This window comes from Tenrec ecaudatus, chromosome 10, assembly GCF_050624435.1.
Source record: "Tenrec ecaudatus isolate mTenEca1 chromosome 10, mTenEca1.hap1, whole genome shotgun sequence".
In the NCBI taxonomy this organism is placed as follows: Eukaryota; Metazoa; Chordata; class Mammalia; order Afrosoricida; family Tenrecidae; genus Tenrec; species Tenrec ecaudatus.
The window spans coordinates 63,145,885-63,169,628 of NC_134539.1; the positions used below are offsets into that span (position 1 = coordinate 63,145,885).

General features: G+C 39.3%; 1 protein-coding gene across 8 annotated transcripts in view; it reads left to right on the plus strand.

Annotated features, from left to right (window-relative positions):
* Window positions 1-23,744, plus strand: part of GAPVD1 (GTPase activating protein and VPS9 domains 1) — a 79,774-nt gene that overhangs the window by 27,029 nt on the left and 29,001 nt on the right. For 3 of the 8 annotated variants that reach the window (XM_075560506.1, XM_075560510.1, XM_075560514.1), the window contains 7 exons: window positions 144-304; window positions 3,372-3,501; window positions 8,345-8,470; window positions 16,545-16,718; window positions 19,029-19,169; window positions 20,210-20,344; window positions 20,824-20,973. In XM_075560506.1, the coding sequence (XP_075416621.1) occupies window positions 144-304; window positions 3,372-3,501; window positions 8,345-8,470; window positions 16,545-16,718; window positions 19,029-19,169; window positions 20,210-20,344; window positions 20,824-20,973 (1,017 nt within the window). The remainder of the gene's footprint in view (window positions 1-143; window positions 305-3,371; window positions 3,502-8,344; window positions 8,471-16,544; window positions 16,719-19,028; window positions 19,170-20,209; window positions 20,345-20,823; window positions 20,974-23,744) is intronic. The other 5 variants (XM_075560507.1, XM_075560512.1, XM_075560511.1 and 2 more) reach the window with 3 other exon arrangements.

A 23,744-nucleotide genomic window follows, 5' to 3' on the forward strand; every position in this document is an offset into this window, starting at 1 on the left:
TTTTTTAATCCATATTTTCATCATTTTTTTAAATGCATGGCCAAATGTTTTACACTAATAGGAAATGTGTTTTTGTACTTGTTTTGCAGTTTCCTTCCTTTTGTCTTTTTCTCTAAATTATTTTTCTTGAAATTTTTTTTTAGCAACTCGGAGTAGAAGCCGTACCAATATGCTAATGGACCAGCATATGGATCATGAAGGGTCATTGCAAGAAACTATCCATGAAGTACAGCCAGAAGAGGTTTTGGTCATGTCGTTAGGGACAGGTCCCCAGCTTACTCCTGGGATGATGTCCGAAAATGAGGTATGAGTGAATTGTCACATTTAACTTAGAGTAATCAAGGTTAAAAAATTAAGGAAAAATTTTCTAATGTTCACTTTTATAAATTAATTTACTTAATTTAAGCTAATATGCTTTAATGTGAACCACATGGGATCCAAATTGGTGGTGAGGGGGGAGTGGCAGGCCTGGTAGGGAATGATCAAGGGCAAGGTTACGTAAAGAAGAGATATAGCTATAACCCAGGTGGGGACGGAGCATGATAGTTTGGCAGGAGGAAAGTCAAGGAAAATAGAGGAAAGAGCTGGAAGGCAAAGGGCATTTACAGAGGTCTAGACAAAGACATGTACATATGCAAATATATATATGAGGATAGGGAACTAGATCTATGTGTCTATATTTATAGGTTTAGTATTAAGGTGGCGGAAGGACCTTAGGCCTCTACTCAAGTACTCAATGCATGAATACTTTCTTCTATTAAATTGGCATTCTATTGTGCTCACCCTCCTGACACAACTGCTGAAGCCAAAGCTGGTGAACAAGTAAATGTGATGAAGAAAGCTGATGGTGCCCGGCTATCAAAAGAGATAGCGTTTGGGGTCTTAAAGGCTTGAAGATAAACAAGCAGCCATCTAGCTCAGAAGCAACAAAGTCCACATGGAAGAACACACCAGCCTGTGTGATCACGTGGTCCCGAAGGGATCAGTTATTAGGCATCAAAGACCAAAAAAGTCATATCATTGGGTGCACACCTCCATGATACGATTGCTGAGGACAAACGGGTGCATAAGCAAATGTGGCGAAGAAAGCTGATGGTGCCCGGCTATCAAAAGAGATAGTGTCTGGGGTCTTAAAGACTTGAAGGTGAACAAGCGGCCATCTAGCTCAGAAGCAACAAAGCCCACATGAAAGAAGCAGACCAGCCTGTGCGATCACGAGGTGTTGAAGGGATCAGGTATAAGGCATCATAAAAAAAAAATCTTACCATAGTGACAGAGTGGAGACCCAAAGCCAATTTATCGACCCCTGGAGATCCCCTCGTAGAGGGGTCTATGGGAGGAGATGAGTCAGTCAGGGTGCGACGTAGCACCGATGAAGAATACAGCTTTCCTCCAGTTCCTAAATGCTTCCTCCCTGCCCCACTACCATGATCTGAATTCTACCTTGCAAGTCTGGATAGAGCAGAGGTTGTACGCTGGTGCAGATAGGAGCTGGAGGCTCAGGGTATCCAGGGTGGATGATACTTTCAGGACCAGGGGTGTGAGGGGCAATACTGGAAGAGTAGAGGGTGAGTGGTTTGGAAAGGGGGAACCGATTACAAGGATCTACATGTGACATCTTCCCTGGGGGATGAACAACAGAAAAGGGTGAAGGGAGACGCCGGACAGGGCAAGATTTGACAAAATAATATATAAATTACCAAGGGTTCATGAGGGACGGGGAAGCGGGGAAGGAGGGGAAAAAAGAGGACCTGATGCAAAGGGCTTAAGAGGAGAGCAAATGCTTCAAAAATGATTAGGGCAGGAAATGTACAGATTTATACAATTGATGTATGGATTGTGATAAGAGTTGTATGAGCCCCTAATAAACTGTTAAAAGAAAAATTAAACTAAACTTTCCCCCATTAAAAAGAAAAAAAGAAGCCTGTTGTGGCATACCAACCATCAAATTCTACACTTTGAACAGCACTGAAAGCACGTCACATTAATACACCTTTGGCACAGAAGCCAGTGTAGATAACACTCCAAAAGGATTTTTCCTGGAAGTAGAAATCGAAGGAACTCAGTTGACCAGAAGGAAATTTTTTTTTTCTAATGATGTACTACTAGTGGTATTCCTGCTTTAGAAGGATCCAAGCTTTTCTTGAAAAATACTTTTCTATTATTTGGCTGGTCAGTAGATAATGGATGCAATAACTGAGAGGAAACCTAAGAAGTAAAATGTTTTGAAGAGTGAGTTGGGTGTGGAAATCAGTTTTAAAATATTTATAAACATAAGAGCTTGGAACAGAGACAACAGAAATAATCCTAATAACCTAAGGGTTGGAGCCTCTTGTGGATTTTGACATCCTGAAAAAGCAGTAAAAAGTTGTCTATTCTCATTGACTGTAGTTAAACAATCATGAACACTCTGAACTCCCTTACCATCATTTCTTATTATTTAGGAGAATCTATTCCAAGCTTTGAAAGAGCATCCAATTATAAAACTCCAAAAATGCACTGCCACTCAGACTCATAAAGTAATGCTGGTGTTCAGTAAACTTGCATTTGTGGTTATCACATATGACATGGTAGGGAAGGAAACTCTCAGTGTATTAGGGAACCCCAAATTTTACCAGGCCACCCGCACAAACATTGAATAAGTTGGCAAAAATTGTTGGAATTAACTCTTTCAGAACTCTGAGATATAAGTTAAAACAGTCTTCACGGGTACCTTTCAGTGGCATTAAATATGTTCAACCATCACCATTAAATATTCCAAAATTTTTCATCAACCTTGACCTGAAGCTCATTGTCCTTCTACCATTATGTCTTCCTTCTTCTCGTTTATTTCTTATGTCCGGCTATCATTAATAAACTTTGATCTCTATAAAAGGAGGGAGGGGCTTCAAAATTCTTGGAAAAAATGGAATTAAAAGATAATGGAAAATTTCCTTGAAGTTTTTGAAGCTTCTTCAAAAATTTCCCACTCAGATTATGTTGAGTGGAAAAGAAAAATACGCGATCCTTCTTCCATGAAATTCTAGAGATGGAAGAAGGATCGTGTATTTTTCTTTTCCACTCAATATAATCTGCCTCCAGGTCGACTCCTACCACAGCCTTTCTATTAAGAGGCTTGTGTTGTTAACCATTTGCACTGTTCAGCGACTCCCTAACAATGGAAGCGCAATGGAGACACATGGATTCAGGTTATTTAAAATTGATACTCTTATTTCAGAGGTACTTAAAATGCTTGATCACAACTTTGTAAATTGGTTTTAGTTAAAACCATTTAAGATGAAAAAGAGCTTATGTGTAGATTTTCTGTGGTTTATTTCTTCTAAGTACTCTTTAGTTGTGATGAAACCTAAAGTTGGGATTTTGCTTTTTAGGTCCTAAACATGCAACTTTCGGATGGAGGGCAAGGCGATGTCCCTGTTGATGAAAACAAACTCCACGGTAAACCTGATAAAACCTTGCGCTTTTCCCTCTGCAGTGATAATCTGGAAGGAATATCTGAAGGTGAAGGGTTACTTCATTCAAGGAATTGTGTAATTCAAATAATAGTTGTTTAATGTTCTTTAAAGGAGCCTTATAAATTATAAGTGTACCATCTCTGCCTGTCACTGAGGAGAGTAAAGAAGTTTTCCTCTAATGAGCTTTAACAGTCTGCTGTAAAGATTTCTATTTACCTAAAATGAAGATTATAAGTGAGCATGGATGCTATAAGATGAAAAAGATACCAATCTTCATCAAGACTTAAATTTGTATTGTATTTCTCCGCAATTAATATGTACCAGAAAGCTTAAAATAATAAAAGTTAAAGCAGGTAAAAAATAGTAATATGTACCAAAGCTTATAGAGCTCCTTTAGAGGGATAATATTGCATGTGTAAATGGAAAAGATGGGCTCATAAGTATTTCAGAATGTTGTCTCTCGTTTTTAATGTTTTGTCTTTCTTTAGTCATACATTCTCATGCACATTTTTATGAACCAGAATTAAACACTGCAAATAGGAGTAAGAAAAACATTAAAAGTTACGGATATGTCTTCCATATAGTAGGACAAAAATTTTTTTTAATGGAGAAAATTAAAAAAAAAAAGTTGAAAAAGACATTTTAAAAAACCAAAAACGAATAATGGATAACATTCTTTTTAAAAGTTACAAACTTAAAAAGCTAAAAACAAAAGAAATGCAGTCATCTGTAATATCACCATTGTTTTAATAAACAGTTAACATTTGGTATATCTAAAACAAGATTTTACATTTTTATAAAATCTTTTTATTGTTTAATAGTATAGTTTTATTTCCATTTGTAATTAATATTCTTAAGTAACAGAGACTTAAATGACTTTTCTTTACCTTCAAATGAAGCTATAGCTTATTTGAGAATTTTTGATAGATTAAATTGCTTCTACTTTTTGGGTATTAAATGAAAGCATGTATTGACCCTGACACTAATTTTTTACTATTTTCATAGAATAAATTTACAGAAGCAGACTTACTGTTTCAAAAGATGTAGGTATATGTGGTATAGGTGTGTGAGTCTGTATGCACACACATATACAAATATGTGTTTTTAGATAAGACTATTTTTTACTTCAGTTTTAGGTTTACAGAAATATTGTGTAGAATATACAAAGTTCCCATGTCATCAGTCCACCCCTATCTGCATGCATAATTCTTCTTATTAAAAGTAACTTGCAATTGTGTGGTTCTGAGAAAAAGGTTCAGAGACCATATCTGACCTCTGGCAACACAAGGGAGAAGGGAAAGCAAAGTTCACCTGATTGCCATAAGAGGTCAGACATGACCTTTACTTCCTTCCTTCTTTACGCTATTCTTACACCAACTACTCCTCCCATGGTACTCAACCACTCGGCTGGGTTCATTGGTTTATTTCAGGGACCACAAATAACTCACAGACAACACGCACAATTAAAATCATTTTATTGGGGGCTCGTACAACTGTTACCACAATCCTTACATCCATCCATTGTGTCAGCACATTTGTACATTTGTTGCCATCATTCTCAAAACATTTGCTTTCTACTTGAGCCCTTGGTATCAGCTCATCATTTTTTCCCCTCCCTCTCTGATCCCCCCTCCCTCATGAACCCTTGATAATTTACAAATTATTATTATTTTGTCATGTCTTATACTGTCCAACATCTCCCTTCACCCAACCATTTTTCTGTGTGCATCCTCCAGGGAGGGGGTTATATGTAGATCCTTGTAATTGGTTCCACCATTCTATCCCACCTTCCCTCCACCCTCCTAGTATCGCCACTCTTAGCACTGGTCCTGAAGGGATCATCTGTCCTGGATTCCCTGTGTCTCCGGTTCCCATTTGTACCAGTGTACATGCTCTGGTCTAGCCAGATTTGTAAGGTAGAATTGGGATCATGGCAGTTCGGGGGTGGGGGATGGGCATTTAGGAACTAGAGGAAAGTTGTACGTTTCATTGTTGCCACACTGAACCCCGACTGACTTGTCTCCTCCCCATGGCTCTTCTGTAAGGGGATGTCTAGTTGCCTACAGATGGGTCTTGGGTCCCCAATCTGCACTCCCCCTCCCTCATTCACAATGATTTGATTTTTTTGTTCTTTGATACCTGATTCCTTTCAACACCTTGTAATCACACAGGCTGGTGTGCTTCTTCCATGTCGGCTTTGTTCTTCTGGGCTAGATGGCTGCTTGTTTACCTTCAAGCCTTTAAGATCCTAGTTGCTATATCTTTTGATAGCCGGACACCATCAGCTTTTTTTTTTTACCATCAGCTTTTTTCACCACATTTGCTTATGCACCCATTTGTCTTTAGCGATCGTGTTGGGAAAGGTGAGCATCATGGGATGCCAGTTTAGTAGAACAAAGTGTTCTTGCATTGAGGGAGTACTTGAGGCCCAATGTCCATCTGCTACCTTAATACTAAACCTATAAATATATGCACCTAGATCTATTTCCCCATCCTCATAAATATACTTATATATGTACATTCCTGTATTTAGATCTCTATAAATGCCCATTACCTCCTAGTTCTTTCATCTGTTTCCTTTTACTTTTCTCTTTTCCCACTATCATGCTCCGCCTTGACTTGGGTTTCAGTAATTCCTCTCGGTTACATTACCCTTAATCAAGCCCCACCAGACCTTCTACACCCTCCTCACCACCGATTTGGATCACTTGTTGTTCCCTTGTCCCTGGATTTGTTAACACTCCCTTCCTTTCCCCTACCTCCCCCTCTCCCATGTTCCCCCGAACCGTCAGCCGTGTTTTTTTCTCCAGATTGTTCATCCATCCTATCTTATTTAGACAGACCTGTGGAGATAATAACATGCACAGAAACAAGACAGAGAAAAACAAAGTAACAAAGGAAAGCAAAACAACAAAAACCAATAACTAAAAAAAAACAAAACAAAAGGAAAAGCCTGTAGCTAGTTCAAGGATTGTTTGTTGGCTTTTAGGAGTGTTTTCCAGTCGAGTCTAATGGGGTGCTATGCCCTGGCCCCAAAGTCTATTTTTTGGCAATACTCACAATTATGATAATTTAATAGGGAAGTTAGGAGATTATCATAAGCCAGCATGAGAAAACATGAAGGATACAGTGTTTATTTTTAAAATATATGTATAAATAATTTTATTGGGGGCTGTTAACAGCTCTTAAAACAATTTACACATGTTGTCATCATTTTCAAACCATTTTTTTTCTATTTGAGCTTTTAGTATCCTTTTTTTTACCTCCCTCCCCACCCTTCCACCCTTATGAGCTCTTGATAAAGTATAAATTATTATTATTTTCATATCTTACGCTGTCTGATATCTCTTCACCCATGTTTCTGTTTTTTTTTCCCCCTGGTGGGTGGGGTGATATAAATCAATCATTGTGATCTGTTCCTCCCCTTCTCCTCCCCCCTCCCCCCTACCTTCGTGGTATTGCTCCTTCCATTATTGTTCTTGACAAGTTTATCCTCGATTCCATGTGTTTTGAACTCTTATCTGTATCAGTGTACATGCTCCGGTTTAGCTGGATTTTGCAAGGCAGACCCTGGGTCATGATGGCGGGGGCTAGGAAGCATGAAAGAAGTAGAGGAATGTTGACGTTTTTCATCGGTGCTATACACACCCTGGCTGACTAGTCCCTTCCTGTGACTCTTGTGAGTGGATGTCCAATTGTCTGCAGATGAGCTTTAGGTCTCCACTCCGACCTTACCCGTTCGCATCGATATACTTATTTGGTTTGGGTCTTCTGATACCTGATACTGGATTCTGTCGACACCTCGTGACCACCCAAGCTGCTGTATTTCTTCCATGTGGACTTTGTTGGCCGCTTGAAGGATATAGTTTTGTCCACAGTAGGGCCTATCCTCAGCCAGCAGCCAAATCCCTCTAAGGCCTTCAATCATGAGGTTTCTTGGTCATTGGTCTCTATGGACCAGGAAGCTTGCCTGCTGCTTTGCCTCAGCGTCTCCATAGTCTCTGCACTGCAGCCTATGGTCTGTGTAGCGTGGCCTTTATGCCTCAGCCACTTCAGGCAAGAAGGGATCTCAGACTTGTTCTGCTAGGAGCTCATCTTCCTCAATAGCTCTGAGATTCTCTCTGGTCCGAGGTCTGAGATGGCAATCCAAGTTGAGCAGTTCCTGCTATTAGTATTATGCACACCCTATTTGTATAGTCTCACGCAATCAGTTGGTGGGAGTTACATAGTCATGGATAGAAAAACCACATTAAGAAATTTCATTTCCTCATAGGCACATTTGCTAAATTGATTAATATTGATACATTATTATTAACTAAAGTCACTGTTGTACAGTTCCTATGTGTCCTCTGAACCTGTGGTAGTTACTGGTCTTTTCACTGTCTATAATTGTGCCTTTTTAAAAAATAAGTCATTTTATTGGGGCTCTTACAGCTCTTATAACAATCCGTACGTAATTGTTTCAAGTACATTTGGACATATGTGTCCATCATCACTTCTAAAGTATTTTCTTTCTATTTGAGCCCTTGGTATCAGCTCCTCTTTTTTCCCTCCCATCCCCCACCCCCCGCTCCCCTTGTGAACCCTTGATAAATTATAAATTATTATTGTTTTCATATCTTGTACCATCCACTGGCTCCCTTCACCTATGTCTCTGTTGTTTGTCCCCCTTGGGGTTAGGGGTGAAAGGTGTAGTTTTGCCTTTTACAAAATAGTTTCTGACTAACTTTTTTACTTAGTATGTTTTTATTTTATGTTCATATATTTTTAAGGTATAAATTAATACTAAAAGATCTTTAGTTAGTCTTCAGTCTCATTTGCAAGCGTGAAAAATTGCATGGTGACTTATTGTTTAAAAACTATCACTCATAAGACAAACATTTTTTCAGGTCCTTCAAATCGTTCCAATTCAGTGTCTTCTCTAGACCTGGAAGGAGAATCTGTATCAGAACTTGGAGCAGGACCCTCTGGGAGTAACGGAGTTGAAGCTCTGCAGCTATTGGAGCATGAACAAGGTAAAGTGAAGTTCAGCAGAGTTGCTCAAGGAGCAAAGACTTTACTTACAAAAAACCATAATATGCTTATATCTAAATTGGCTTTGTTGAGTAAGAGAGTAAATTTAAAGATCATTTCACTTGTATGTATTTGTAGTTCATTCAGTTCTTAAAAATGTATTCAATTGATAAGTATTGCTTAGGCTTAAATAATATAGAATAATTAAATTGTAAAATTGATATATTTCAATTATAAGGTTTAATACTTAAGGAATGTGAAGATAAACACTAAGAACTCAAGGAACTTAAAGTAAAACGAAGGGAGAGTGGTGCACCAATTACTCAAAATGTCATTATGGGTTGAATTGTGCCCTTATTAAAATTTCCTTATCTTCATCCTATGGTTATAATCCCATTTGAAAAATGCACTGTCTTTGTTATGTTAATGATGTATGATTAGTGCAAGGTGTACGTGAGTCAGTCTCCTTTGAGATAATAAAAGATTAAACAAACAAACAAACAAAAAAGTTAAGCAAGCAAGCCAGCCAGCAGAGATGGAGGAAATTGATGGCCAGGCTACAGGGAGAGATCTTAGGAGCCAGGAAACATGAAGATCAGGACCTTCCTTCAGAGTCGACGGGAAGTAGAAACCTTCCCTAGAGCCAACACCCAATGCTGACTGGAGCCATCCTAACTGAGAAAATTGATTTCTCTGTGTGAATGCTTTCTGTTTGCCACTCATCTAGCCGCAATAGATAACTCAGAATTTGGTGCTGAAGAGTGGGGTGCTGTTCAAACAGATACCTAAATTGTGAATTTGGAATGTGAAGAGACTTGGTAGAATTGTTAGATTTCTCAGGTGGAAAATACCTCCGTCCTTGGCTTCTCATGAGAAAGAATTCATGTCGAAGCCTGGTTTGCTATCCAACTGGGATTTTATAAAGGACAGAAGAAGTTTCGGGCTTTACAGTGACGGAACGATTGATGGGACTGCACAGCCACACATGGCAGAGCACAAAGCGGAGCAGCTGAAGGGAAGCAGTGGTGGTCTCCAGGTTGCAGCCATTAGGGCTTTTGGCTAGGAGGCGTGGTCGACAGTACAGGTTTACCTCATTGGCTGAATTACGCTCACCTGGCCTAGTTTCAGCCAGCCCAGGTGTACCTGGATGAAGCTTGAATTGGCACATGCCTCTTAGCCTGCATTGGCTTCTAACCTCCTCTAGGGGGCCCCTAGGCATGAAGAGGAGCAACCCCCTGTTCTGCTTATGGTTGTTAAAGCTCATTCTGATGAGGTCTCAGAAAGAATTGAGAACTATAGAGAAAAATCTCTTTTCCTAGAGAATACATGTTGCCAGAAATATGGATGTTAAATGAGTTTCTGGGGGGACTTTAAAAGAAAGTGGACATGTGATTGGACAATGGAGGAAGAGTGATGCTTTTTATGTAGAGGGAAACAATTTAAGTTCAGATGTTTGGTGAAAGGTAGAAATTGTGATGAACTTGTATATCTGGCTGAGGAGATTTCTGAGCAAGATCTTAAAGTGGCTGCAGAATTTTCTCCCTGCCCCTTATAGTGAATGGGAAAGGAAAGATGGACTTAAAAATGAGCTGTGCGAAATGAAGACAGGACATAAAGAGTTAGAAAGTTGTCTTGTAAAAACTAGGACTCATCCTAAAATGGTCACCAAGCATATGGCTACACAGTTTTGGTTCAAAAGATTAGGCCTGTCCCTGTGATGTGCACCTTCCACAGTAGAAAACCCTTCAGCTTACCGAGAAAGGACAAAGTGGTCTGTCTCTTGGAATTCTCTTGTGCTTTAGGAAAAGAAAAGAAAAAGGCTAGCCGCTCTGAGGTCAGCTGAAGGTGCACAGGAAGCAAGTTCCCCACAGTTTAAAAGGGTGGGGCTCTGGTCTCCAGCATCTCAAGAATGAGGGCCATAGCCTCCTTGGTTTCCAAGAATTCAATCTGTACTAATTCTTTTCTTTGGTATGGACCTGCTGTTAAGGAGTGCCAAGGGGATGGGCTCTCACCCATAGCTTAGGGTAGGAGGCTGCCTTGCCCAAGGGTTAGAAGAACTGTGCCTCTAAGGCCCAAAGAATAGGGTTCCGCTCATCTGGACAGGAAGAGTGGGACTGCCTGCCGCTCAGGGAGTGGAGTTGCTGTCCCAGTGGGCCTGGAAGGTGGAAGAACCACCACCCAGAAATGAGAAGATGTGGCCAGCATCTAGAGCAGTGATTCTCAACCTTAATGCAGTTCCTCATGGGGTGGTGACTCCCAACCATAAAAATTATTTTTGTTGCTACTTCATAGCTATAAGTATGCTATTGTTATGAATCTCAATGTAACTATCTGATATGCAGGATGTATTAGGCGACCCTGTGAAAGGGTCCTTTGACCTCCAAAGCCGTCTCGACCCACAGGTTGAGAATCACTGATCTAGAGGCTGGAGGGTGAGGCCCTTGCCAGAGATGGTTTCAGAGAACAGGTTGTTTTCAGGTCTTGGGAACTGTTGACATGTGTTCTGCTGGGTTTTGGACTTACTGCTACCTGATACTTCTTCATTTTAATGGGACTGTCTACCTCGACACTGTTCTCTCTCTGCACTTTGGAAAGAAGTAACTTGTGCCCTAGATTTCACAAGATCGCACATGGAGATTTTCCCAGGATGAGATACACCTAAAGTCTCCCCGTATTTGATTTAGTTGACTCAGAAAATGACATTTTGCACATGGGTTGTTTAAGACTTTGGGGTGACATAATGGGTGACTGGGCTCTGTAGGTGAAAAGGATGAGCATTTGGGGGCAGGGAGACCTAAGTGTAGAATGTTACAAAGTAAATTGTGTCCCCCCCAGAATATGTTTTTAAATCATAACCTCTGTATTTGTAATTATAATTTCATTTGGAAATGGGTTGTCTGTTGTTAAGTTAATGAGTTAACCTTGGCAGGCGCCCTCTTGTAATATAAAAGAAGTTAAACAAAAGCCTTCCATGTAGTTGATACCTTCAACTCAGACTTGAGGTATTTTTGTTATTAAACTCACTGCTATCAAGACAGTTTTCAGTCACTCACAGTGACCCTGTAGGACAGAGTAGATCTGCCCCTGTAGGTTTCCAAACTGTCAGCTTCTATGAGAGCAGGAAGCCTTTCAAATGCTTTGAAAATGATTAGGGCAATGAATGTATGGATGTGCTTTATACAATTAATGTATGTATACGTATGGATTGTGATAAGAGTTGTATGAGCCCCTAATAAGATGTAAAAAAAAAAAAAAGAATTGTACAAGCACCCAATAAAATGATTTAAAATTTTTTTTAACATTTTATTAGGGACTCATATAACTCTTATCACAATCCATACGTATACATACATCAATTGTATAAAGCACATCTGTACATTCTTTGTCCTAATCATTTTCAAAGCATTTGCTCTCCACTTAAGCCCTTTGCATCAGGTCCTCTTTTTTTTTCCCCTCCCTTCCCACTACCCCCTCCCTCATGAGCCCTTGATAATTTATAGATTGTTATTTTGTCATATCTTGCCCTATCCGGAGTCTCCCTTCCCCCCCTTCTCTGCCGTCCGTCTCTCAGGGAGGAGGTCATATGGGGATCCTTGTAATCGGTTCCCCCTTTCTAACCCACTCACCCTCTACTCTCCCATTATCGCCCCTCACACCCCTGGTCCTGAAGGTATCATCCACCCTGGATTTCCTGTGCATCTAGCTCCCATATGCACCAGTGGGTTGTACAATTCTTATCACAATCCATACATCCATCCATTGTGTCAAGCACATATCTACATTTCTTGCCGTCATCATTCTCAAAACATTTGCCTTCTACTTGAGCCTTTAATATCGGCTCCTCATTTCCCCCCTCCCTCCCCACTCCTCCCTACCTCATGAGCCCTTAATAATTCATAAATTATTATTAGATTTATGTAATCTGTTCCCCCTTTCTACCCCACATTCCCTCCACCCTCCAGGCATCGCCATTCTCACCACTGGTCCTGAAGGAGTCATCTGTCCTGGATTCCCTGTGTTTCCAGTTACAATCTGTTCTAATGTACATCCTCTGGTCTAGCCAGATTTGTAAGGCAGAATTGGGATCATGATAGTGGGGGGGGGGATCATTTAAGAACTAGAGGAAATTTATATGTTTCATCCTTGCTACCCTGCACCCTGACTGGCTCATCTCCCCACAACCCTGCAGTAAGTGGGTGTCCAGTTGCCCTCCGATGCCTGCACTCACCTACATTTACAATGATATGATTTTTTGTTCTTTGATGCTTGATACCTGATCCCTTCGACAGGAAGCCTCAATTCTAACTGTCTAACTTACCCAATACACTACCAGGGCATTTGAGCAACACAAAATAAGACAGTCATAAAAGACAAGTCAAGGGTGAAAACCATAGTATTTATATAATAGCAATGAATTGGGAAACTGGTGGATTCCCACTGTAGAAAGAAAACTGTAGTAGCAAGCAGGAAGCCTTTAATGTATTTAAAGTTAGTTTAGGAGGAGTGGGAGGGGATATTTTTCTGTGCTTCAGGAAGATTAATTTTTTTTCTTAGTTCCCAAGTTTTATTAAAGGGCTTATAAAAATATTCCCGAGAAGACTTAATCCTCATCTCAAGAAGATTAATTTTATAAAGTTAAAAAAGTAGTTTATTTGAAGATCACTGGTGGCCTTTTGAGAGAGTGTTGAGGGTACTAACTAGGTTTGAGACAGTGAAACAGTTGGAGCCACACCAGTCGAAAATTATTTTCTTTTAGTATGGATTTACCAATTAATTAGTACAATAAATCATGCTATTTTACAAACCATCACAGATTACTGGTTTAAAACATATTTATTGTTACTCTCAAGTTTATGGGTCATTTGAGTGATTATTCTGATTTTGATTGGGGCTCACTCATGTACCTGTACCATTACTAGGGATCAAGGAGGGAGTCTACTAAACCTGCCAGGGGTGGTCAGTAGATCTGTGGGATGACCTTGGCTTTGGTCCTTGTGATCTCTCATTCACCAGAAAGCTAGCTTAGGCTTAGAGAGAGAGAGAGAGAGATAGACACACACACACACACACACACACACACACACACACACACACACACACACACACACACACAGAGGGAGAGGGAGAGAGGGGCAGGCAGCTTACAAGATCTCCTAACCGGGAACTGAAGCCATTCCCAGAGATTACCTTTTAGCCAAATAATAGATTGAGTTATAAAGGGTAAAATAACATTCATGGACTCAAACAAGTGTATGAGTCTAAATGTGAAGCATTTGCCCAGAAGCAAAGATGAAAAGACAAGGGGGTACTGGAGGAATGAAAATGGGGAGCCCGTCAGGGTAAACATCAGGGACGTGCTGACATGTTGTGGGGATAGCAACTAATGTCATGAAATACTTTGTGGATAAATTATTGAGTGAGAAATGAATTTCTTGTGTAAAGTTTTATGTAAAACACAATAAAATGTTTTTTAAAATACTATGTTTACAAGTTCTCTTGAGGTCTAGGCTCATAATTCGTACACTTCCTTGCCACCCTATTGACCAGAGTAAGGCACAATGCCAGTATAGATTCAAAGAGATGGAAAATATATGCCAACAGTTGATAGGATGATCTGTAAAGTCACTCTGCAAAAGATAGTGGTACAGGGAAAACAATTGATTAGATCATTGGGTCTAGTTAATCTTCCATAAGGGAACTACATCTGTGTATACTGCCTCAGTTCCAAGAGGAGTGCATCCACATGGAAATGTCCAGTGTTTCAGTACTTTACCTGGTGTCAGTGGTAAAATATGTAACTTGAAGTTCTAAACGCATAAAGTTCTTTATACCAAGAAACCAGAAAAACATATACCACGGCTTCAAGAGGTCACCTCTTAGCATCTGAAATGCACCCTAAGGTGAATGAACAAAATAAAAGTGTGGAAAATATCCAGTGTAAATGCATTCTTTTCTAATATTCTGAATTATGATTTAGTTAGAAGATTAATTCAAGGGACAGTTTTGATCAAAGTTTAAAGCATAAATCTAAACTTGGATGTTTATTTGACATTGTTCGAGTTTCTTGTTAATTTGCATCACAAATTCAGTCATTTAATCATTTGCTCATCACTTTGAATAGGATTAAAAGGCTCATAAAATCATGCCCTCATCAAGTCAATTGTGACTCATAGTGACACTGTAGCATAGAATGTCCCCATAGGATTTCCATGGTTGTAATTTAAAAAGCAACAAAATTTTGTGAGTTATCCATTGAGCTGCTAATTTCAAGGTCACTAGTCACTTCTCAGGAGCAAGATGAAGACTTCTGCTCCTGTAAAGATTTATAGCCTTGAAAACATGAAGGGGCAGTTCTACTCTGCTTTATAGGTTTGCTATGAGTTGGAATTAACTCAGTGGCGGTGGGTTTGGGTTTGGATAGTGGGCTTTATGGGAAAGTTTACATAGCAAATACATCAGCACTATTAGTCCTCCTTGAGTTTCCTGCTTTCCCCGTTCCTGTCTTCCTTCTCGTCTTTGGTTTTGGGCAGATACTGCCCTGCTCATCTTGTGTAGTTGATTGTTTTGAGGGGCGCATTCTTCTTGTTTATTTTAGATCACTGCTTATTATATAGGGAGACAAACAGGGCTTTCTTTTGTTTTAGAAAGTTAGAGTCTCAGAAACCCACAGGGCCAGTTCTACCCTGTCCTGTAGACTTGCTATGAGTTTGCATGGACACCGCAATAGTGAGGTTTTGAGTGTTATTTGACTAGAAAGTAGCCTTCAGAAATATCTTCCATTTTAAGTTAGAGGTCTTTGGTAGTTCATTTTTTCTCAGTAGTATCAGGGGTTCCTAACGTTTCTTTGTTACTAGAGAGTCTGATACTCCCCCCCCCCTTTTTTTTTTTTTTTGGCTTTGGAGTTTGTTGTACATAGTGATAGCCAGGAAGCATCTAGTTCGTCTGGTTTCAGGTTAGAGGAACTTATAGTTGTGTGGGCTGTAGTCCTTTGGACTAATTGCTTCTTCATTGAGATTTTGTTTCTTCATTTTTCTGTGCCCAGCTGAGAAGACATCCCAGTTGCTTCTTAGATGGTTTCTCAAAAGCTTTCTAGACCCTACACACGATTCTCCAGACTAGTATATAAAGAGCATTATCTTTGTGAACTGTTTTCTTCCAATTAACCTAAATATCCCCTGAATCTCTGGTCCTTAGCTTACATATAGGTCCAGTAGTTCATTCCCAGTGTTTAAATGGTTTCTATAGCATCCTTTATGCGTTGTTATTCATGTATGAATATACTTACAGCATTTGCAAATATGTTTGTAAAAATATTCACTGCCATACATGTATGTTGGTCTGTTCCCATATGATCTTCTGCATCTATTTAGCATACATATTTACCTACTCACAACTTATTACTACTAAATGTATCTACTTGAAAATTATTACCAGTTATCACTGCTTCCAGACTGTATTACAGTATTTGCCTAAGTTGTCCTCTAGTCTATGTACCTCTCACTGTTTGCCTTTGCCCTGTGCTACTGACAATCCCCTTTCCCTTGACCAGAATTAACTCTTCTCTACTGTAGTTCGTACTTCTCCATGCCCTTTCCCCTTCCTAGAAACCATCAAAGAATGTTGGTTTTTTTGTTTTTGTTTTTTCTTCCTATTCTTGACTGTTCTTAATAGTGATTTCACACAATATTTATCCTTTTGTGTTTGACGTATGTCACTCAGAAGTGTCCTCCAGATTAATCCATGTTGTGAAATGTTTAATGGATTTATTCTTATTCTTTATCATGGCATAGCATGTATGTATGTACACGTGTGTACTGCTCTTTGTTTATACATGTGTCTGTTGATGGACATTTAGGTTGTTTTCATCTTTTTGGTATTGTAAATAATGCAAGGAAATGCATATGTACAAGTCTATTTGGGACACTACTTTTACTTCTCCAGAATACATACCTAGGAATGACATTGTTGGGTCATATGTTATTTCTACTTCTCGATTTTTATCAAGGCACCATACCATTTTTCATAATGGTTATACTATGTTACCTTTTTTTAAGTGTTTAATTTTGATTTTGATAGCGACCACACAAGATAATCTTGATGACAAGCTAAGGAAGTTTGAAATTCGTGACATGATGGGACTAACAGATGATAGGGACATATCGGAAACAGTGAGTGAGACCTGGAGTACAGATGTCTTGGGAAGTGACTTTGACCCCAACATTGATGAAGATCGTTTACAGGAAATTGCAGGTATTTGTTATTTAATGTTTTTGGAAGATTGCTGTTTAGCTGTGTGTATATCTGTTCTACCCTTCCTAAGGGAGCACTTCAGTGGTCTGACAAACATGACTGTTACAGGATTTTTCCATTCTACATTTCACAAACACACACCACACACTCCTCCTCCTGCCCCTCCCCCACAAAAGTAGGAAAGCCTATCTTTTGAATTAACTTCTGGTCAAGTCTTGGTTATAGATAATATCATATGTTTTTACCTTGTCTATGATTAGTTTGTTTTCTTTTGAGACCAAGTACCTGACTTTATAATGTAGCCATAAAATTGTAGCCATAAAATCTTTTGGAATAATATATTACTAAAATTCTCTAAAAATACTCACTTTTAAAAGTATTAATCCTTTCCAAAGGCTAACTGTTGTTTTTTTTGGTATTTTTTAAAATATCAATTGTGTTGAAGTGTAATTTACATTAAAATTCACAACCATTTTAGAGTACAGTTTTAGGAGTCGTGAAAGATTTACAACCATTTTATACCACCTTAATTTTTCCTTTTAAATCTTGGAAAATTTTCAAAAAAATGGGAGACTATGTATAATGAACCTGGTGTGGCCATCATTCGCCTTCAGCTGTAGCCATTTTTGTTTCATCTTTACCCTCTACCCACTACCCTTTACTCCCTCCCCTTCATTATGTGTCATTTTCCTTGTAAGTAACCCTTACAAGGTGGCTTTTACCGGTAATTTTTTTCAAAACTTTTTCATGCCACTGCAGTGGAATTGTTCCTTTGTTAAGCCTAATTGGAAGTAGCAGAGTAATCTCAGCTAATTATTTCTAATGTGCTGTACAATAATGTTGAATCATTCCGATTTGTATGTTTAAGTAGTGTAAATAGATTTCTTAATTGGTTTTACATTACTTTGTACCAGATGCCAAAGTAATATTTTCTCTGGCAGAAGCTGTGTTAGAGCAATAAACTATTTGCAGTTGAATGAGAGCTTCAGGGGAGGTGTGTGTTTCACTGAAAATATATTTTATTGCTTTGCATATGGTTAATGTGCTGAAAGATAGCATATTCAGCCAGTAAACTTTCTGGGATTAAATTTCTCTGAGTGGTTTTAATTGTTGTCACAATCCCATTGCCCAAGCACACCAGCCTGTGTGATCACTAGGTGTCAAAGGAATCAGGTATCAGGCATCAAAGAACAAAAAATCCTATCATTGTGAATGAGAGGGAGGGAGTGTGGATGGGGGACCCAAAGCCCATCTGTAGGCAACTGTACATCCCGTTATGGAAGGGTCACCGGGAGGAGACGAGCCAGTCAGGGTGCAGTGTACCGATGATAAAACATACAACGTTACTTTAGTTTCTAAATGCTTCCCCTCCCCCAACTATCATGATCCCAATTTGCCTTACAAATCCAGCTAGACCAGAAGATGTAAACTGGTACAGATAGGAACTGGAAACACAGGGTATCCAGGGCAGATGATCCCTTCAGGACCAGTGCTGAGAGTGGCGAAGCCGGGAGGGTAGAGGGTGGATGGGGTGGAAAGATTACAGAGATCTACATATGGCCTCCTCCATGGGGGATGGACAACAGGAAAGTGGGTGAAGGGAGACATTGGACAGTGTAAGATATGACAAAATAATAATTTATAAATTATCAAGGGTTTAAGGGGGAGTGGGGAGGGAGGGGATAAAAATGAGGAGCTGATGTCAAGGGCTTAAATAGAGAGCAAATGTTTTGAGGGCAACGAATGTACAAATGTGCTTTACACAATTGATGTATGTATGGATTGTGATAGGAGTTGTATGAGCCTCCAATAAAATGATTTTAAAAAATCCCATTGCCCTTGAGTTGATTAAACTTGTAGTGACCTTGTCAGATAGAGTAGAACTCTGCCCCTGAGGATTTCCAAGGTTGAACTCTTTATGGAAGCCGACTGCCATGTCTTTCTCTCACAGTGGCTGGAGGGTTTGAACAACCAAACTTGTGGATAGCTGCCAAATGCTTTCCACTACTGTACTGTTGGGGTTCCACTTAATCTTTGTAGGAGTATAAAGTCTAAAGGATATTAGGGAACACATGAAAACCTTGATTTAAAACCAAGGTGACAGTTGAAATGACTGTGTGTTTTCTCTGTAGAAAAGTCAAAGGTTGAACCTTTGTGTGGAAAGTGGGAAATTTGTGTTTTTTGTGGCTTTGATTGACTCTGTTCTTATCTTGACTTCTTTCTTGTGGGCAGAGAAGATTTTCTTAGCTTTGTCACTGCTTTTCCCATCAGGTTCTTTTGTTAACCCTTTGCTCCCCACCAATTATACAGGTGCAGCAGCAGAGAACATGTTAGGCAGTTTGCTGTGCCTCCCAGGTTCAGGGTCAGTGCTTCTTGACCCCTGCACTGGTTCTACCATATCAGAAACAACCAGCGAAGCTTGGAGTGTGGAGGTATTGCCAAGTGACTCAGGTTAGTATGCTTTTTTTTTATCTGCACACAAGTTTTAGATGTAAGGTGTACAAATCTCTATTTTATGTCCTTTTTGTCAAGTATGCATTTGTTGAATGCGAGCCAGTTGCTTATTGAGAATTTCAAATGGTACATTATTAATCTAGGGGACTTTTTACCTATCAAGAAAAAAAATACACAGCCTTGGATGGCATAGGCTAAGACGCACATTCTGGTACGTTCTGATTCTGTTCTATAATTTTGGAAGTAATTGTTAGGGATATTAAGTTCAGTGTCTCCCACTACCTCATCAAAGGATAGAAATAGCAACAGTTCAAACCGTAGTGGTTGGATGCCTGGTAAGCATGTTTAGATTTATTTCAGGGGAGAATTTGACATTAAAAGTTGTTTAATGTTTTTGTAATACATGGAAATTGAGATTTTGGAGTCTTGAGAATTTTTTTGTTCACAATATTACAAATGTGTTTGAATTGTGTTGTGTTTTTATGTATTTCATTTATACTTTTTTCCCTGATTTTTAAGGATAATTAGTCTTCATCTAAGTGTCAACTGTTAGAATTCAAATATAAATAGCTATATATCTATTTTATGTTGTAGTTGGTTTACTTGGTTCAAGAACAACCAAGCGATCCTTGTATGAACTTAAAATGTTAAGGCATTCCTTCAAATGTTAATAAACTTTCATCAAGGGACAATGGCACTAGCTCACCATCTGTGCTGCACGCAGAAGAATTATTTTTTTAGAGAGTGGTTGATCTAATGTCAACTTATTCTATATTTTCTTGCCCAATGTTCAGTTTACACTCTAACCAACAGCATAACCAACTCTATGAAATTAGTGATCTGAAAATAGAATAATCATCTACAACATTTAGTTTAGTCCCACTTGATCTCACTAACTTTGCAACTGGCTGAAATTTAGAAATCCATTTACACTGATTCCATTGGTGCCCTGGTACCTTTTGTCTTCCAGGTCATAAAAGCAAAACTGTGGCATGCCAATAAAATCCTTAACGTGATACCTCATTTCTTATGTCTAGAGGCCCCAGACCTAAAGCAGGAGGAACGTCTACAAGAACTGGAGAGCTGTTCAGGACTGGGTAGCACATCTGATGATACCGATGTCAGGGAGGTCAGTTCCCGCCCCAGCACACCAGGCCTCAGTGTTGTGTCGGGTATGTCTGTCTTGTTTTAAGGAATGATTTGATGTGTGCAGTTTCCCTTACCTCCATTTATAGAGTTTATATAGAAGATACTTGTTTTTTTTAAGAGTTTAGTAGCTTTCAGGAGACGAAATTATTTTAATGGACTGTAAATCTGTGAGAACTGAAAGTGTGACTTTATTGAGCCTTTGAAGTCATTGGCAACCAGTTTGTGTCTGTTCCTCTAGTTCTTTCTCCATTCTTGGCAGCCTCTGTTACTCTGTTCAGCAGTTTCGGTTATGTTGTCCAAGTCAAGTATATTAAGCAGTAGTTGGATAAAGGATAGAGTACTATACAAGTCACGTATAGAATTGTGACACCCAAAATTTGAAATGGCTTAAACTTCTTCAAAATGTATATATAAATATATTTTATATATTTGTGTAAATATATACATTTTGTGTGTATGTTTACATTGTTCTTGATTTTTATTTATTTTTCATTTTTTTAAGGTATAAGCGCAACCTCTGAGGATATTCCCAATAAAATAGAAGACTTGAGGTCTGAGTGCAGCTCTGATTTTGGGGGTAAAGATTCTGTCACTAGTCCGGATATGGATGAAGTAACCCATGGTAAGAACGGCAAAGGGGAACAGCTTTTTGGTGAGTTTTAACAACCAAATGATCAGATCCATGGAATAAATAACAGTCTTCCCCCCCCCCCCCCGCTGGAATATAGTGGTCAGACACTAAGAAAATAGCTTTTTTTGTTGTTTAATCATTTTATTGGGGGCTCATGCAACTCTTATCATAATCCATACATATATCCATTGTGTCATGCACATTTGTTGCCCTCATCATTCTTAAAACATTTGCTTTCTACTTAAGCCCTTGATATCAGCTGCTCATTTTCCCCCTCCCTCCCCGTTTCCTCCTCCCTTATGACCCTTGATAATTTGTTATTATTATTTTGTCATGTCTTACACTGTCTGATGTCTCCCTTCACCCACTTTTCTGTTGTCTGTCCCCCAAGGAGAGGGTTATATGTAGATCCTTGTAATCGGTTCCCTGAAAATAGCTTTTTGTACCCCATTTCAACTGCACTAACACTGCTCTGGAAGAAAGATGTCCCCTTGAGCTCAAGCTGTCTGAATCGCAGGGTTTTAGAGGCAGGCTCCCCCAAAGACTATTCTTAAAGCAACCCTTGATAGAAGGGGTGTTTCCTTACCCCAGGAAGGGGAAGCATGACCAGAGGCCTGGGGGTATAACACTACACTTCTGAGAGCTGACTTTTCACCAGGTCATGACAAAGTAAATTTTCCTCTGTACATGTATCAGTCACTGCTGGCACTAAAGTCCCCATAGCTCAGGGCAGTGTTGAGCTGGTGACTGGAGATGTGGCTCTCCATGTTGTTGGTGATACTATTAATTGGCCTTGCAATTTGAGGTTTAATTTGGCAGTATTTAAAGTTTTAAATGTTCTAAATTGAGTTAACTAAGTCTACTTTTCGAAATTATAAGGAAATCCATGTGTGGAAAATTTTTAATGTACAAAGATATTCTTCATGAATTTTATATTAGCAGATAATTAAAAGTAACAGAATTAAAAATTACAATGATTGAATGCATTTTGGTGTAAGTCAGAAAAACTCAGTCACTGCCATCAAGTCAATTCTGACTCAACATGAACCCGATATCACAGAGTAGAGCTGTATCTGTTCCCTGAGTCTGTCAGTTTTGCAGGAGCAGCACACCTCATCTTTCTCCCTCAGAGCAGGTGCTCGCTTCAAACTGACAATCCAGTGCACTACCAGAGTGGTTCCTTGGGATAAGTACTCAGTAAGAGTTACATATCAAATTTTGTTAAAGCTTGAGAGAATGTGAAATAACAGGGAGATAGCTAGAATATAGTATTCAGGGGGAAATTATAGAATTTTATTTATAAGGTAATAAAAGGTTTAAAAACCTATATAAAAAAAACACCTGAAAAGAAATACCAACATGCTAACAGTGGTTTTATATACCCTGTCTAACACCCCCCGCATGTTTTTGTTTTAAACCAGGATTACTCAACCTTAACATGGGGAACATTTTGGGCCTGTCAACCAAAAATGTCTACAGTTATGTCCACTTTTAGGTGGTGGTGGTGGAGTAATCACCCCCAATTTATAATAACTGATGTAAAACAGGAGTTCTTAAAGTATGAATTATACCATCAAGGTTGCTCCAGACCCTTGAGGAAAAAGGGTAGAAGGTCAAAAACTATCTTCATATTAATACTATGATGCTATTGGCTATTTTCTTTTTTATTTTTCAATAGTTTTATTGGCATATAATTCACATATCATACAATTCAGTAGTTCAATCAAATCAAGAAGAGTTGTAGAATCATTAACACAATCAGTTTTAGAACATTGCCTTCATTTTTTAAAAAACCATTTTATTGGGGGCTTGTACACTTCTTATCACAATCCATACATCCATTGTGTGAAGCACATATATACATTTCTTGCCATCATCATTCTCAAAACATTTGCCTTCTACTTGAGCTCTTAATATCGGCTCCTCATTTTTCCCCCTCCCTCCATAATCCCCCCTCCCTCATGAACCCTTCATAAGTCATAAATTATTATTTTGTCATATGTTAAAATGTCTGACATCCCCCAACCCCACTCTTCTCTGTTGTCCATTCCCCAGGGAGGAGGCTATAAGTAGATTCTTGTAATCGGTTCCCCCTTTCTACCCCACATTCCCTCCACTCTCCAGGCATCGCCACTCTCATCACTGGTCCTGAAGGGGTCATGTGTCCTGGATTCCCTATGTTTCCAGTTGCTATCTGTACCAATATACATCCTCTGGTCTAGCCAGGTTTGTAAGGTGGAATTGGGATCATAATAGTGGGGGAGAGGAAGCACCTGCACCCTGACTGGCTGATCTCCCCACAACCCTCCAGTAAGGGGGTGTCCAGTTGCCTACCGATAGGTTTTAGTGTCCACTCTGCACTTACCCACATATACAATGATAAGATTTTTTGTTCTTTGATGCTTGATACCTGGTTGCTTCGACAGCTTGTGGTCACACGGGCTCGTTGTTTCTTCAAGCCTTTAAGGCCCCAGACATTATGTCTTTTGATAGCCGGGCACCATCAGCTTTCTTCACCACGTTTGTTATGCATACGCTTGTCTTCAGTGATCGTATTGGGAAGGTGGGCACTCACTAATGTGATTTTTAGTTCTTTGATGTCTGAGAACTGGTCCCTTCTACACCTTGTGGTCAGACAGGCTGGTGTGCTTCTTCCATGTGGGCTTTGATGCTTCTCAGCTAGATGGCCTCTTGTTTATTTTCAAGCCTTTATGACCCCAGATGCTATATCTTTTGATAGCCGACCACCATCAACTTTCTTTACCACATTTGCATATGCACACACTTTTCTT